This window comes from Spea bombifrons, chromosome 1 (assembly GCF_027358695.1).
Source record: "Spea bombifrons isolate aSpeBom1 chromosome 1, aSpeBom1.2.pri, whole genome shotgun sequence".
In the NCBI taxonomy this organism is placed as follows: domain Eukaryota; kingdom Metazoa; phylum Chordata; class Amphibia; order Anura; family Pelobatidae; genus Spea; species Spea bombifrons.
Window position 1 is genome coordinate 17993407 of NC_071087.1, and position 17400 is coordinate 18010806.

At 36.4% G+C, this 17400-nt stretch overlaps 1 protein-coding gene across 1 annotated transcript; it reads right to left on the reverse strand.

Annotated features, from left to right (window-relative positions):
* Positions 1 to 3264: 3264 nt before the first annotated feature.
* On the reverse strand, positions 3265 to 16955 carry CCKAR (cholecystokinin A receptor). The gene is made up of 5 exons (XM_053454951.1): positions 16826 to 16955; positions 16063 to 16314; positions 12260 to 12521; positions 4483 to 4601; positions 3265 to 4177 (listed from the first exon to the last, which is right to left on the reverse strand). The coding sequence occupies exons 1-5, from the start codon at positions 16953 to 16955 to the stop codon at positions 3639 to 3641; spliced, it is 1302 nt and encodes a 433-aa protein (XP_053310926.1). The 3' UTR covers positions 3265 to 3638.
* Positions 16956 to 17400: the final 445 nt, after the last annotated feature.

Genomic DNA, 17400 nt, shown 5'->3' on the forward strand with positions numbered 1-17400 from the left:
CCTCTCTTACTCTAAGTCATGTTAGCAATGAATATCTCTAACTGGAACATCTTCCCCCCCAACAAACCTCATGGTCATGGTCCTTACGAACTGAATGAACCCCCAGAGAGCTGCAATGGGAATGGTCTGAAATAAATGCAACACTCTGGGCAAGGTGTTCTTTTTGGTAACATTAATACTACCATTTCAGGTAATGTGGATAAAGTTCCATGTAGGTCACACTGTAAGGTCAAGAGCAACTTTAGAAAGTTCTCCTAATAAAGCATATTAATATATCTGGGAATCTGGATCCCTAGGTGTCTCAGGCTAGTTAAAAACCACGGGTACGGGAAGAAATCCCGCTCCGTGGCCTCCTCAGTCGAGGTCAAAGAAATGTTTAAGACCTCCAATTTCCCAAAGTTGATTTTGAAAGTGGAGAGGTCTTCATACCCTGACAATTCCAGATGTATTTTCGGGTGAGAGACGGCTGGCTGGGATACGAAGAGCAAGTCATCATCGTAGGCTGCAACTTTATATTGACTACATTTGATTGTCTAATATTTCTTGGAGGAATGGCTCCAATAAGGAGGGCGAACAAAAGGGCAGCTTTGGAGCATGCCGTTCTGTATTGGAAATGCTTCCGACGCAGCCCCATTCAGTTTTAACATAGCTGTACGAAATGAATATAGTGACCAAATCCAGCCAAGTCCCACACGCTTCAGAATAACTATCATAACATCCAAGGTAACCATGTGAAGGACCTTCTCTGGGTAGACAGAAGACGAAATCCTCTGACTCGTCTACCATGCTTGGCTTGCGTGTTCAGTCAAAAGAGATAAAGTGTTCCAATTATAATTACTAAGGAGAATATGCAAACAACTTTCATATAATTGATAAATACAATTTTATAACTTGAGCCTGCTCACATTTATATAAGGAAGTTAACTTGTATGAATGCAACCAAAATTTAAGTACTCGTTCTCTTTGATTGTAATATTATAATCTTCACCATGCAGAACAGGCAATTCTAGATCAAAACGTATTTCCAGATTTAAAATTCAATGTCAATCTGCCGTTCCATTTTGTCTTGAAATAGTAAATGAGAATTTGATTCAACATGGCTTGCTACACCGGCTCACCAAATTTAATATGGCAAAGGTAATTTGCACAATAGTTATTTTGTTGTTTAATTTGAAAATAAGTGTCAACCTGTATTAACAACAAATAACGTGTCTACATCCTTATTTGTAGTTTAAAAACCCAATAAAATTAATTTGATGGATAGGATCAATTTTTTTCTTTATTGCTAAATAAAAAGAAATGCCAATCAACAGCATCTTGTTAATGACACAAGGTCTGTACGAAACTCTGTACTAGAACAAACATAAAGAAAAACAAGTTGTACTTTTTCGTACTTGGAAACCTGACATAACTTCCATGATTAATTAGCAGGAACGGAATAGAGAGGATTATAATTCCAACCAAATTACACAAAGTTCACACAGCAGCACGTTAAAAAATATGTTGTCATGAACAATGTCTGAAAAGTTACATTTGCCAAAGGTTGCAATGCTAAAATGCCCTTAAGCAAGTTATTGTAATATTATCTTTCAAAAAATAGTGTTTTATTTTCCACAGTATAATTTTTTGTATTCTTTAAATACATTTATTTTTGTGATTGCGCTTGCAGATGTTATTTACCTAGTTTAGGTTAATGAGGAATAAAATGTGCGAGGAAAGGCTAGGCAAAAAGATGACTGTCTAGGGCACTTAGCAGGTAGAGGGTGCCACCATGAGACTCTTATGTTGGAAAGTGGGTGCATGCAGGCAGGGCCACCATCAAATATCTTGGGGCTCAGTACGGGGTTAGTGCCGGGGCCCCCATGCCCCTTCCATCAATCCATGCCCCATCTCCATCCCATTGTCCCACCCATCGCTCCATCCATCATTCAACCTTAAGATCCTATCGTAAGCACACCTTATGAGAACAGAGGTGAGCGTAGGGTTAGTGGTGCCTGGGTGCACTATTTCTTTAGGGCTCTTCATAACTAACATGCTATCACGCAAACTCACTCTAACACTGTACACTTACATACACAGTCTTTCTCATGTTTCCCATGTTACATACACAGTCTTTCCCACTAACATTAAGCTCACGCCTGACACTCCAACACCATACGCTGACTCACAAACTGACCTAACTGTAACATCATACACTCACCCACAAGCTAACACCAAATACTAACACACATACATGTATGCTAACACCATACGCTAACGTAGACTTAAACACCATGCAGTAACAGACACACATGCTTACACAAACATAATATGGTCCCAAACAGTAACACATTACATTTTGGTTCTGACAAATTTCAGATGGATTTTTCCAGTCAGTCATAAAATTTGTTGTCCTCCTTATTCACTCTCTCGTGCTCTCTCACACTAACACACTGAGAAAGAGTGTGAGAGACATTCAGAGCATGTGATAATGTGTAAGAGCGTGAGTGAGAGTAGAAAAAAAATAAATCAAACTAAAATTTGGATGCTTTGATTTGTTGGGGGTACCTCCTCACTTTCGGACATTTGTACATCAGTGAGTATATTGTAAATTTAACACTTTACATACATAATGACTCTTACACAACAGTACAGTACATTGCATGTACATAAACTAAAAACACACAACTCTAATACTACTGTACTGACATTACACATACTGTAACATATTAACATATTTTCACACACATGCTAACATCCGTACACACACAGCACTATATATGTGTATAACATACTTATACACATATACTAACATACACACATACAGTAAGATACTTACACACCGACAGCTCTTCTCCTCCCTCGAGGTCCTCATACGCTATGTATGGGCGCTAGGAAATTACACCATCTCCCAGTGCAGAGCATTTTGTCCCTGAGGAAGAGCGCCCAAAGCACTGGCCTAGCGGATTGCCTGGTGGGTTAAAGCTTAGTTACATGGCGCCCACCTTATCACAACGCTGTGGCAAAGCAGGGGGCCCGACCTCCCTGCGTACCCCTCTGATGGCGGCTCTGCATGCAGGAGGGGCTCCAGAAATAAAATTTATCTGGGGAGCTTGAAATTCTAGAACTAGTCCTCAGTAGGCAGCTATTTTGGCAAGCTAATCTGAAGATGTGATTTATATTCTTTCTTAATTCTTTGTAATTGGTCTGGCTGTGTGCAAATGGTTTTAAACGTACAGAGACACATACATTTAAATGTAAAAACAAGAATTATTTTTTTTATAATTATTATATTTTTTATTTTCTCCCCGATATAAGTTAATGAATGTCTGAGAGTCATTATGGTCCTGTTCTGATCCCCATGCAGCTGAAATTCCACATCAAGGTCCTTGTATAAAGATATTGTATAGAATGAATGTATTTTTTCACATATCTTGCTGTCGCAGGTCAATGAACCATGTATATGCGCAAATAATTACACAGTTGTCACAAGGTCTCAATATATCAATCTACTTTTAAGCAACAGTAGAGCTGATAGTTTTGTTCTGTTATATTTTATCCAGGCCATTTTCAGTAAAAGAAATCCATCTGTAACTTAGTCAACTTGTACCTATGTGCTCACAGTCCTTGGTTTTCCATGCAAAGACCCACTTGGTATTTCATGTAGGGGCAGATGCAGTGGCAGATATACTTATGTTGGTATAGGTGCATCTTGAAAGGGAAGCACCTGTCGTCCTTCCTTCTTCTTCTGCTATACCTGGTACCATGCCCCTACTTTGCACTCCACTTCTAGAGCAACAGGCAAATGTAGCTAGAAAACCCAGCCGAAAACGCTTGTTCATAAAGCAATAGATAATTGGGTTTACACAAGCCGAAGTGTAGGAGAGTAAATGAATAAAAGAAATTGGAGCTCCAGAGAGAAGGATGTCAGCTGATGGGGTGTCAAAGGCTCTCCAAGCGTTTGCACTGAATACTGGGGTCCAGCAGATAAAGAATAAGATAACAATGACGATCAGCATGCGGATGACGCGCTTTTTGGCCATGAGGTTAGCCGCTGAGCTGTTACTGCGCACTCTCTCAATCTTGGCTCTGTTATGAGAGGACAGCTGCTGCATTTCAAATTTCTTCCGTTTTGTCTTCTGCAAATAACAACCATCTCCGTTTTCAAACTGCTTACTGCTTGTGTTGTTGGTGCACTCTATGCAGCAAAGGCAAATGGGTACAGAAAATAAAGGGGAAAAAAACATGCAGGAATAAATATAAAGAATACTTAAGAAATCCTAGTTACATTATAGTGTGTAAGAAGGATGCTTCAACACAATCATGGAATTTGATGGCAGATAAAAACAACTGTATATAAACATGTGGTTAATGAGCGTCAGGGTAGTTCTTGTTTTTCTCTTGGTCCTTTGAGGGACTTAGCCAGATTCTAAATCTGCTTATTTGATAAGATATGATGACATGATGACATCATTTTTTGAAAAAAACCCAGCTGTGTTGTACCTTTTCTCTGACCGACATCAAAGCGTATCCCTCTGTATAACTCGACAGATATTAAGCCATATGCAATTGTCATAACAATTCCAGGAACAAGGAAGAGGATTAGCAACAAGAAGACATACCTAGGAAGACAGCATATAAATCAAGTCAATTACTTCAAATAACCCATAGTTTAATTTAACCGAGTTCTAGATAAAGATGCTTTGACATACAAAAAGTTGATTTCTACACAAAAGGATTCTCAAATCCAAGGACATATAGTCCTGGCTCTTAAAATATTCCTACTGGCATTCAACTATTTATGATATTCTATGTTCAGCACAATTAACTTGACCCTCCTAGCAAATTAACTCCCTGGTGGAATACAATGTGTTGAAGCAGTAATAACAAATAGTGATATAACTTACTATTGAGTTCCAAACACATTCTTCATTTGTATTGTGCATTCTGTCACTGAATGTATGACTGCAGTACAAAAACAATACTAGTGCCATGTATTAATAGAAATGCATAAATTAGACTTGGGGGCGGCAAGCAAAATTAATTTGGGACAAGGTTTTTGTTTTCCAATGTTGGGTTCCGATGAGATTTAGAGGTCTTTTTTTCATTCAAAATTAAATTCTGGGGGGTATTTTCAAAGGGGGAGCTCCCCGCCACATTGTGGACTTTTTACTTACTGGGGAAACATCTTAAGGTTTAGGAAGGGATCCACACTAAATTTTGCATTGCAGAACCACCAGCAACAACACTCTGTGAGTCCTTCGTAGTGGCTAAAATTTAACCTCACTTTGGTAGATGGGATGGAGAATACTTTAACTACTATGGCTGGGATGTTCGCTAGTACTGCTGCTGCATGAGGTTGATCGTATTTTCGACTCTAGGCAAGAAGGCCTCAGCCCACCTGGGACTGGTATCTGGATTTGGACATTTCCACCGGTAAAAATTAAATGTATGACTGTAACAGTACAAAACTGTCTACTCTAATGGCCAGAGAAAAGAAGTATTGCTGAAATTCCCCTTGTCTGGACTAAAATTAAGAAGTTCGCCGGTAGTGTAAATATGCAACTAAATTAAATTCACAGTCCCATGCCCTGCCTAATTCTTTTACATAGTAACATAGTAATCAAGGTTGAAAAAGTCCATCAAGTTCAACCTTTTTATCTATCCTTCCTGCTTTTGATCCAAAAGAAGGCAAAAACGTATATTCTCTAATCTTTCTCCTTATTAGTTTTTCCCAGGGAGATACCATTTGAAGTATACGTTGCATTGTTATAATTTTTCTATAATGCATAATTTTACATTTATCTGTATTGAACTTCATTTGCCACTTGCCTGCCAAATACCCCACTCTGTCTAAATCCTCCTGCAGAGAAGCAACATCAAGGTTAGACTGTATTACCCAACCTAATTGTGTTCCATTAGCAAACCCTGAGACATGGCTCTCAGTGCAATATGGGAGATCATTAAAAAACAAATTAAAATGAAGAGGACCCGGGACAGACCCCGGAGGTACTCCACTTAATATCTTGGTCCAGTTTGAGAATTTTCCATTTAGAACCACTTTTTGCAGTGTATCTTTTAGCCAATTTTCCGACTTATTATTTGAGTCATCCAAAATGAAGAGGCTTTGCTGTTAGTAAAAGCCTACCCCTAACAACTCATTGCACATGTATAGTCCAATGCCTAATTTTTGCTGGTAGCATAAGTGTAATACTAAAAGCACAACTTAACTGGAGATAGGAAAATATTTAAAGAAATGGCTTCTAAATAGTTTTTTTTTTAATTAAAAAAAACAGCCATTAAATAAATAAATGATTACAATTAGTTCACTCCACTCGAGTACAATTTCTATACTACTTGACACTTCCAGTATGGTAGATGAGCCTCAATCTCAGCTGAATCTAACACCGTCACTGCTACTGACAGTCACACCTAGGAGACACTTCTAACTCCCATCCGTCTGTCACTGCTAATGACAAGTTAATATGCTATCAGCATGCTTATATGTTTATGCATGTCCCTTCCTAAACACAGAGTTCCTACAAATCAGAAGATGCAAAACCTGATGAAGAGAGGATAACTCTTGAAAGCTGTCTTTTAAATATTGTATTGCCTTGACGTGGCGGGTGAGCTTAATTATGCTTTGGCCAATTCATATAACCAAAACCTCTCATTTATATTATGTTTATATATTTGTTGCCAACTTTATTAGGGTAAGAAGCGCAGACAGTTTTTGTTTTTTGTATACATTGTACAGCCAATACACTGTTTTTTGCAGCATGCTTACACCTGTTTGGTAGGCCTCGTATTACACATTTATATTATTTGAGCCTGAGACTAGCTTAGCGCACCAACATTTTTTCTTTTCCCTGTTTTTAAATATTGTATTTAAATAAAAAAAAAAAAAAAAATTATATATATATATATATATATATATACATACAAACACATTTATTGTACAATTTAAGGTTTTTCGTTTATAGTCTGTGTTTGTTCTTCACATACAAAACAGAAAGCAGCAAATATATGGGTCCGTGAACATTTTAACCAATTTTAACTACACTGTTTATTACCATTTTTTTAAATGGCCCTGTCTCACCCGTTCCCTCTTACTCTATTATTATCAGGCTGACACCCAAAGCAAAGCAGCGTCGGTTTGGTGGTTACATTGTTGCCGGAGATATATCATATTATGTTCTTTTTTCCCCATCCATACCATGCATTTGCTTGTGAAATTACTACCAAATTACATGTCATAACCTCCCTGAAAGACAATCAATTTTGAGATACAAATAAATTACTCGGTAACTGACTGCTGCATGAATTTACCAGAATTGATGCTTATGCAATAATGTGATGGATGATTCCATTAAACAATGCAAAGGGATGGATAATCAAGTGCTGAAAAGTGTAGCTTCTTGCGTTTTATGGCTGTTTACCGGACATTTGGTCAAATAATTACTAGTAAAGTTACTTTCAAACCACAGCTTCACAGCTTTCCCCTTTAGCCCCATGGGCTGTTTCAGGCTCTGCCATGCCACGTTACATGGGGTGGTACATGGCAATGCATTATAAGATAGCTTTTTTTGCTTATATTTTCTACCCTCTTGTGTCCTACCTATATTCACCCAGATAATAAATTGAATAGTTTCCCAGCAGAAGTGGTAGAGGCTAATACAGCGAGAAAATCGGGCATGGGCTGGGCACAAGGATTATAAATTTGAGTCCATACGGCAGTAAAACCAAGCAGACTAGATGAGCTGAAAGGATATCTGCTGTAACATTCTATGTTTCTATTTTTCTGTGTGCATTTTTTAACTATATGATTTTACTGCACATGACTTTATCCCGTATCTTGTTGCATTACAGTTTCCAATACAGTTTCTCTCCCTCTGAAGCAATAACGTACTCTTCGCTACTAAGATTACAGTTCATTTTTACCCATTACAGCTCTGCCCCCCCATCCTTACCGTTACAGATTCATCATCCTTATATTGCATTACAGGTACCTCTCATGACCTGTCGTATGTCAAACATGGACCTAGGGGAGATATCTCTTCCATTTATATTAAGTAGTATAGTAAAAGTCAGCCGTTTAATGACTGATATATTTTAAAAATTGCACGTGTGCATAAACTTATGATGACATAGTTCTATTTATATGAACCAAAAAGTGACATAACACGTGTCGCCTCTGCATGCATCTGCAAACATTATATATATATATATATAGAGAGAAAAATGTCACTTTTAGGGATCCAAAGCATGATATTCTCTGCAAATGGGCCAAAAACAATTCAGACAAATTTTTTGGATTCTTTTTGGCTCATACGTTTTCAGACACTGAATTGTTTTTCCTGCCCTTTCATTTCGGACAAAACTCAGGGGTCACTTTAAATTCAGAAACAAAATTTGTTGTCTGACGCCCACATTTACTCTTTGGGAGGTTATATCTGCAAAGATGAGGATGAAGAAATTAAAGAGAAAGAAAATAAGAAGATGAAGAACAAGAAGGTGAAAGACATGGAAGCGAAGAGGACGTGGTCGGCAATGAAGATAAGGAGACTTTCAGAGAGTCTAATAGAGTGGGAGAGTAGGAATGTGAACTTCAGAAGAAAAGTTGTAGTTTTTTGCTTCATTTTTGTCCATTTCATGGGGGTCTGGCCTCATTTTGGGAGATACGTACGAGTTGACGCAATTGGCCAAATTAGCAATTCGTTGGAATCTGGATGCACAAGTCTAAAATATAATATAAGTCTAAGTATGTCCGCACTCAGTTTTAATATGTAGCTAATAATCCTTATACACCCGGGTGCAGTACAGCCCATAAACAATAGTCCATAATAAGCATGCACTTACAGGTCTTGAATGCAATAAAACCAAATTTTTTATTCAGTCATATACTGGACCGAAATGATAACGACTTGCAAGGCTCAATAAAAAAAATCTGGTTTTAACATCGTAAGTGTTATAATCTCATTATAAGATAAGTTAAAATTAGGCTCTAGAGACCAAAAGGTTTAGGGATCCTGTGCTAGATGACTACAAGGACATAATGGTATGTACTATGGTTTTTTTCACTGCCCTCCAGTATCTGTGAAATCAGGCCGTCACAAGAAACAACGTTTCTCCCCCTTTAAAAATAATTGTGAAAAATGAATTAAAAGTAACAAAAATAGTGAAATCTGCAATATGCGTGCATGTTTATCATTCTACTAGAGGCACCCAGTATGTAGAAGAAACCCTAAATTGTTTTACATTTTATTTTCTATTACTCATACTAAATGATGAACTATACATTTAAAAATGGTACCTATAGAAATTTCTATCTGTCTTTGAAAAAGCTATATATAAATTGTGTGGGCGCAAAAAAGACTGAACATTTAGTAAAAATGGAAAAAAACTCGCTTTAAACAATCATAAATGTCCACCTTTATGTAAAACAAAAAATGTATATTTTCACTTGAGGGCATATCATCCACATACTTCCCTGTCGAAATTATACATTAGAAATAAAGACAGAAAGTACATAGAACGTATTTTCCATAATATGCACAAAATAATGATTTTGTTCTCAAAAAGATGGTAGGTACATAATGCTGAAATTGGTTTATATGGAAATATGAATAATATATACATACATATATTTAATACTTTATTACATGAAGCACTAGCAGTGAAACCATTTGCATGCTAGAGGGTTAAACATGGTACAGAGAAGGGTTAACTCCGTCCTGCCATGCACCAAGAAATAAATGTTTAAAATAATAATGGTACTAAATTTCGTATTTATAATAGTAGGCCATACATAGTAAAGGATCAAGGTGAGATTAGGAAATACATTAACGGTCCACCAATTATTTTATTCATTTTAAGTATTTTTGAAGACATAAAATTGCATTACGGAAAAAAAAACTCTGTAATTGGCAAACCACTGTAATTGGCCTACATTATAAGCATAGCTTTCAAACTAGCCGAAAAGCTAAATCAAACCAGAAAAAAAAGTGTATTAATAGGGGTATTTCCAAAATTGGTGCAGAACTAAGTAATTATAGGTGTATCCTGATAACAGTAGTGGGGAAATAAATTAAATCACTTGTTGTTCCCCCACGGCGGCACCCTCAAATACACTTATCAGATGTGTTGCTAAGCAACAGCACAGTTACCGGCCGAACAGATCAAAACTGTATTGGCACTGATTAGAAGTTTGGAAGGAAAAACATCCCTTCTAACTGTTTGCAGCCACTCAATCTCCAGGGGCTTTAAAGGATTAGCGTGAGATTTCTCTGGTCCAAATGGAACAAATAAACATGATTGTTATTATAAATGGAATATTAAATATATAACATTTAACATGAAAAATATCTGAAAAACAGAACGTCATTATTTAAAGATTTTTTTAGAAAGAAGCTGTTTAAGCAGCAGGAATAGAGGCGCAATACGTCTGCTCAGCGGATCTTTGCTAAAATAGCTAAAAAATGTTAAAAGGGACCATTTACCCACAAGCATATGGACAACGAGCTCCACTGCAGGTAAGTATGGCACGTTATACACTATGGTAGAGGAATCGCTTTATAACCGCACTGTGCCAATATCTGTGCTCCCAGTCCCTTCTAATGGTTCACACACTGCTGTGGCTGCGCTTGTATGGAGCCGGATAAGAGGATTGCGGGTGCAAACATGCACTCTCAGAACACTTCACTGCAGTATTTGTAGTTTTTAATTGTTTTTGGTGTTTGTCCGCATCAGCCGTTGGCGTATTCTGGCCTGGGCTCACTAGGTCCATTGGGACAGCAGCCCCTCTGCCACATAACACTATTATTCTACTAGTGGACTTGTACATATTTCAGAATATAAGCATGATTCAGAGTGGCTTTATAAAGTTTCAATTTACAGTATTATTTCACAAAAATGACTGAAAGTAGATCTTTTTTCGAGCAAGTTCACTTAAAACTGAGAGACATGGGGGGGGGGCATTTTCCTAGCTGTGGCAGATCATGGGTCAATACTCAATGTAGTTTAGAGAAATAAATTACAAATCAAAACACATTCTATATACCAAAACATTCATGAAAATGAGGAACACTGGAAAAAAAGAACAGAACTTTACAGCAGATACGGACCATTCAGCATATCTAATCTGCCCATTTTCTCCTGTTGTAAAGACTGACCTTAATCAGTCCTTTTTCTCATCTTACATTAAGAAGAGCTGTATGCTGATCCCATGTATGATTCAATTCCCTTACTTTATTAACCTCTACCATTTCTGCTGGGGGACCTCAGTAAAGTACATTTTATTAACATTGCGTTTTAGCCTTTGACCCTCTAGTTTAAGATTACGACCTCTTGTTCTAACAATTCTCATCCTTTGAAATAAACTTCCCTCCTGTATTTTGTTAAATCCCTTTAAGTATTTCAATGTCTCTCTCCTCCAAGCTATGCATTTTGTGATCCCTTAGCCTTCCCTGATATTTTTATCATGTAAATCATTTTTTATTTTCTCTGAGCTCTCTCTAGAATACCAATATCTGTGCATTGCGAACAATACTCCATTCTCTGACCAGAGATATGTAAAGTTACAAAACAACTCCATTCCTTCTGCTACTAGTGCTTCCAGCTATATAACCCAGCACTCTGCTTGCATTGCCTGCTTATCTATTAAGTCCTCAGAAATCATTATTCTCACGGGCCTCTCTTCTGCTGTCACTAACAGCACAGTGCTTTTTATGCCCCAAGAGCGTTATTTTACAATTATCAATGTTAAACTCCAGCTGCCACACGTCATTAACCTTTATAACAGCTACAAAAGGACATACCTTATCATTGAGACATTGTGTAATATCGCTAGTAAAAAGATTAAAAGGTATGGGTCCCAGGACTGATCCCCGAGGTACCCCACTAGTAACAAGACCCTCATTTAAATTTACACCATTTTTATTTGCTGCCATATTCTAAATCCTGCTTAAAATTCTTAAATTGTACCATCTTCTCCCTCACCACTTCTGCTGAGTACCACAGTAGTTTTATTTGTCTTACTGACAAGTTTAAGTTAGTTTTAGGAAGACTCATTTAGGAAGAATTCATTGGGAGCATGGGCTTACATCAGGTGAATAATCAGTGTTTCAAGGTGAAATGATCAGTGAAGCACATTTAGTTCACTGATCCCTGAAAGAAATAGGCATTACAGCTCCTTTCAGAATGAACAAACCTTTTTTTGGGGGGGTGATTATGTACTATATATTTCAGGTAGGTGACTTGAAATTATCAACGTGTAACTTACCACGACTGTTGAGTGAGATCATTGGGCCACTGAAGACGACACATGTTACCAGTTGTGTTATGCGGCTTTGTGAACGGCACCAATGTGCTATATATTGGGTAAGGTGACATTATCGTGAATGAAAGACACCACGTTACTGCAATCACCTTTAGAGCATGGGACTTGGTCTGCCATACCCTGGACTGCAGAGGCTTACAAATAGCGCTGTATCTTTCTAGAGATATGGCAACAAGGTTAAACGTTGATACACTCACAGAGATGCCTGTGCGGAGAAAGAAAACAAAACACGTTGTAATATTCATGAACGTTGCGAGAAGGATGACAGTAGAAAATAATTATTATGCTAGCATCGTCTACAACTATTAGTATTGTACCTAAGAGGATCCAACAGAGACAGTCTCTTTTAATGACCTTACAATTCAATGCTAGTAGCTATGGTAACATATAAAATATATATGCAAAGACAAAATTGTATACTTCTGCAATCTCCTTATACATACAAATAAACTCATCAAATATTTTGCTTTTGTGAAAACCAGAGCAGAATACTATTATTATAATTTACAAATGACAAACACTGTGTGTAATTGTTGTACAGAGACATCTGATTAAGAGAGATTTAAGTGTAACACTGCAGAGAAAAATATAGTACTTTCTCCGTGCAAAAAAAGGAAGGCAAGCTCTTATAAATAAAAAATACAGAGATAAATGTAATATAGCCCATTGTCAGCTCAAAGAGCAAATAATTATATTAAGCCGTACGCAGAGGTCCTCCTATAAATAAATGGATTTGTAGCTGGTATTTTTGCCTGCTTCCTCCATAACTCCCACGCAGGCAAATTGGCAAATAACTGACCAAGATTAAGGTTTGAGTCTTTACTACAGGAAAATTGGGCAAACTAGATGAACCAAATAGTTATTTTCTGCCGTAAAATTCGATGTTTTCATGAAATTCGGACACAGGATTTAAGCTCTTCCTGGGGGGGGGGGTCTTGAGATGGGTGATTTTCTTCCACCCAGCTCTGCCCAGGACCTCTTTGGAGTAAAAGACAGCCCTGATCTTTGTCCAATTTGCAATGTTGTTAGAATGCTTCTGTTGCGTGCTAAAAAATTAAAATAACTGAGTCTTTATGAAGCTTAATATGTGTTATTATATTTCAATGTTGTGGAACATATCATAAAATGTAAATAGAAATATGTAAACTGGATGGAAAATGTAAATCCTGACATCTAGAAAAATGTAATTTTTTTAAATGATATTCAGCAGAATTATGGTCCCTTTTTAATGCATTCATATCACATTAACAGATTAAAATATTTGGTTAATAAATGGCAAAGATTGAATTTTAATGTAATGGAAAAAGATGTTATAATTCACCAGAATATTTCATGTCATCCGTTAATGGAGAGAGTTGAAGTCTCTCAAAACAAACACAATTTTCCATTCAAATAAAACCATATGCTTACTTATCATACACAAACAGACAGCCTACTTCGTTCCCCAAAAATATACATAGATCCTCTAAATAAACTATTTTGGCAGAAATATGAAAATAATAAAGCAGCAACTTCTAATGAATATATTACATTTTCAGCCTGTGAAACATACAAAGTGGACATAATATAACATTAAATTTGTAGATCACACCACCCTATTATTAGTTCCCTGCGTCTCCTCCCCATCTAAGCTTCCTTCTCCTTTTTATATTAATACTATTTACAATATTTTTATTATAGTACATTAAAACTATATGTTTGGGGAATGGTGTTTATATAAAACATAATGTATGTAATCTGTGTATAATATACAGCCCTATGGCAGAGACTACTACAGGTAACATGCATGGCATAGGCATAAAGCTTTCCTGAATCTAAAGCAAGAACTGATTAAAGTTTGAGTCTCTACATCAGGGAAAATGGGCAAATTAGATGAGCTGAATGGTTCTTATTTGCCGTCAACATCTGCTGGAGGTCTATCAATAAAATGTCACGTAATATAACTCCAAAAACCTTAAAACAGAGTTTGTATGCACTGTGCAGCTCTATGGAATATGTTAATGTGATATACATGACAGATAATAATATGAATAATAATGAATGCGCCTTTAGGTTCTAAATTAGGTAAAAGTGTTTCATTAGAGACATAAATGCATGGTGACTGGATGGCCGCATTTACATATACATACACACATATTTACATGTAAGTAAACACACACTGATTAGAAGAAGGGTCAATTTCTTCTTAAAATGAATATTAGAAGACACACATCTGATAGGAGATGCATTAAATACAATTTAGTGTGTTTATATGAAGTGATTGTGATGCACAGTTTGAATGGAGTTACTTTTTATCCATCAACACTAATGTATTATATTGTTGGTGTTGTCACATATTTTATATAAAAACACTCGCAACAATAATGTTTCTCCCATCCATGTATTGATATCTATTCCTGTCTCTTTAATACGATGAATGGTAATCTTCTCATTTACTATAAACCTATATTGTTATTACCACTAATATAGTGTTAATAGCCAGTGTAGGATTTATCTCATTCATGTACTTCTGTATCAGCTCATATTATTAATGTACACACATATGGCATTCCCTGCATTGGATCATCTGATTATTTAACTGCACCTTTTCTGGTACATGAAATGTATGAAAGATTCTGACTCCTTGGTGGCAAGCGACCTGTGATACCTTAACACATTGTGTCGCATGAATGTAACATGAAGTGTGACAGCTGTGACACAGGCACCGCTTACTTACAGTTCATGTAATATTAAATGGATATAAAAAAAACTAGGCAGAAAAAAAAATCTGCATCTGGTCAATTGCCACCTGAATGATTCACACCAAAATGGGTAACTTTTTACTTTTGTGGTTTATACAAAGTTAACCCTCCATTGGCACACAGGCTGATTTAACAATCCCATTCTCTCTTCCCATTGAGTATGGCTTCTCTCTGTAACAGGCAGCTACAATGTTTAGCACATACCGGTAAGTCTATATGGTCTGGAGCCACTCTGGATTGTTTGGTTTACAGTTGCATCAAATATTTTTGCAGTTTCTTTGCTGGAGGTATTTGTCTGGTTTTCCTGTTTCCAGCATTGAGGAATGTATCCATGTACTCAGGGTGATATTAACATATACAAAAATTCCCAAAAAATGTCCCCAAAAAAATCCCTTTTATGTTTAACTTAATTGTAATAACTTTTATTTTCAGGTATATTTTAACTAAGAAATAATAATTTTCCAGCACAATGGTAGTTAAGTAATTAATGACTTTAGTTAAGGGATTTAATACTGGATCATGGTTTTGCATTGAAATCAACTTTCTCAATTTACTCGTCTTTTATCATATTGAGTTGTTTATAGGAACAGAAGTATATATACACACATATAAGTGTCTCATATGAGATTTTATATATATATAAAATCTCATATGAGACACTTATATGTGTGTATATATACTTCTGTGTGTGTATATATATATATATATATATATATATATATATATATATATATATATATATATATATATATATATATATATATATATATGAATGCTTAAAGGTTGGTTTTCCACATCACCCTGTAACTATTTGTTAATAAATGTTATTAATATTTTTTTTGCTGTTAAGCCCAATACTGCTTCTACTTAGGTATATATGTACATTGATGTATAGGTATATATTTTACATATGCCCCCAAATACCTTCAGGTCTCTGGGTGAATCATTAACAGCTGTTTGTTTGCTCTGTTTGTGTGTGACCCTGTAGCCTGTTTGGTGACTTACCCATGAAATAAGTTGCACCTTTGCAGACTGTGCTACCAAAAATGAAGTCCTTGAGCAGGTTGGGTATGAGGGTGAAAGGCATGCAGAAGAGACAAAGCATGAGGTCACTGACAGCGAGGGACAGCAGGAAGATGTTAGTGACAGTCCTCATCCTCTTATTCCTGATCAGAACCACTATAACCATACTGTTTCCCAGCACACAGAGCAGGAAAATCAGGGAGTACAGCAGAATCCTCACTGTCTGGTGCATATCTGTACAAGAAATAATATGGCAAATTTACCGATTATAACTAAAAACCATACAGCCTTGTGGCATGCATATTATACATTTATTGGAAAATAATTATATCAACTATACTATATACTGAGCAAAGGTAATATTCTATAAATCCACCATTAACACTTTGTGGGTCAGAACGGATTACACCATATTTTAAGGAAGGTGCTCCTCCAGCTGGTCCTTAAAGAGTTAACAAAAAGTCTTGCAGCCCCAAATCAGTATAATATTATCTTACAACTTATGTATTTAACATATCGAGGATAAATACAGAAATAACTAGATCATGAAGCGCAGGATAGAAATAGAAAATGTAATGCAAATATAATTTCATTTATGCTTTTTACAATAATGTTATACATTTGTGATCTTATTATGTTATTTTTATATTATTAGGTTTTCACATTCCAATATCCTGTTCATCTAATGGTAACAGTATAAACTTTCCTCCATATGTAGTTAAGACACAAATGAGTAAAATGATACCTTTGGCAGGAAGGGTTGTATTGTGACTATAATCCTCCACACATGTAAATGTCCCATTATCTGTAATATCGCAAAGTATCCCATTGTAGTCTGTGTCATTCTCAAACCGAATCTCATATACTGTTTCCATTCTTCAGATAAAAATGTATATTTATATATCTCTTTTTTTTTCGTTCCACAGGAAAAAAAATCCTTCACTTCATGCAGTTCTGGCCATTCTTCCTTGAAGAAACCTTAAATAAATCCACTGTATGAATTCCTCCAGGAGAGATGTGTCCAGACTGCAGCTCTCAGGGTAACTGCAAACACATGGATCCAAGAGCAATGAACAGCATTCAGCACATAGACTCTATGCAACATGCTGTCTTCTTGACTATTCTGTCCCACCCTCTGATGTTATTGGGCAATTCCTACATTTCCCTGAATTTAACTCTTACAAGAAGTACCAATCATACACTCCGACAAACTGGGAGAAGTCAGGCATTACCACTCCAGACAAAATTTCAAGTACTACACCTGTTATTTTGCAGTGTCTTTGCCATGTACTCTTGCAAACATTGTGCCAATGCTGATGT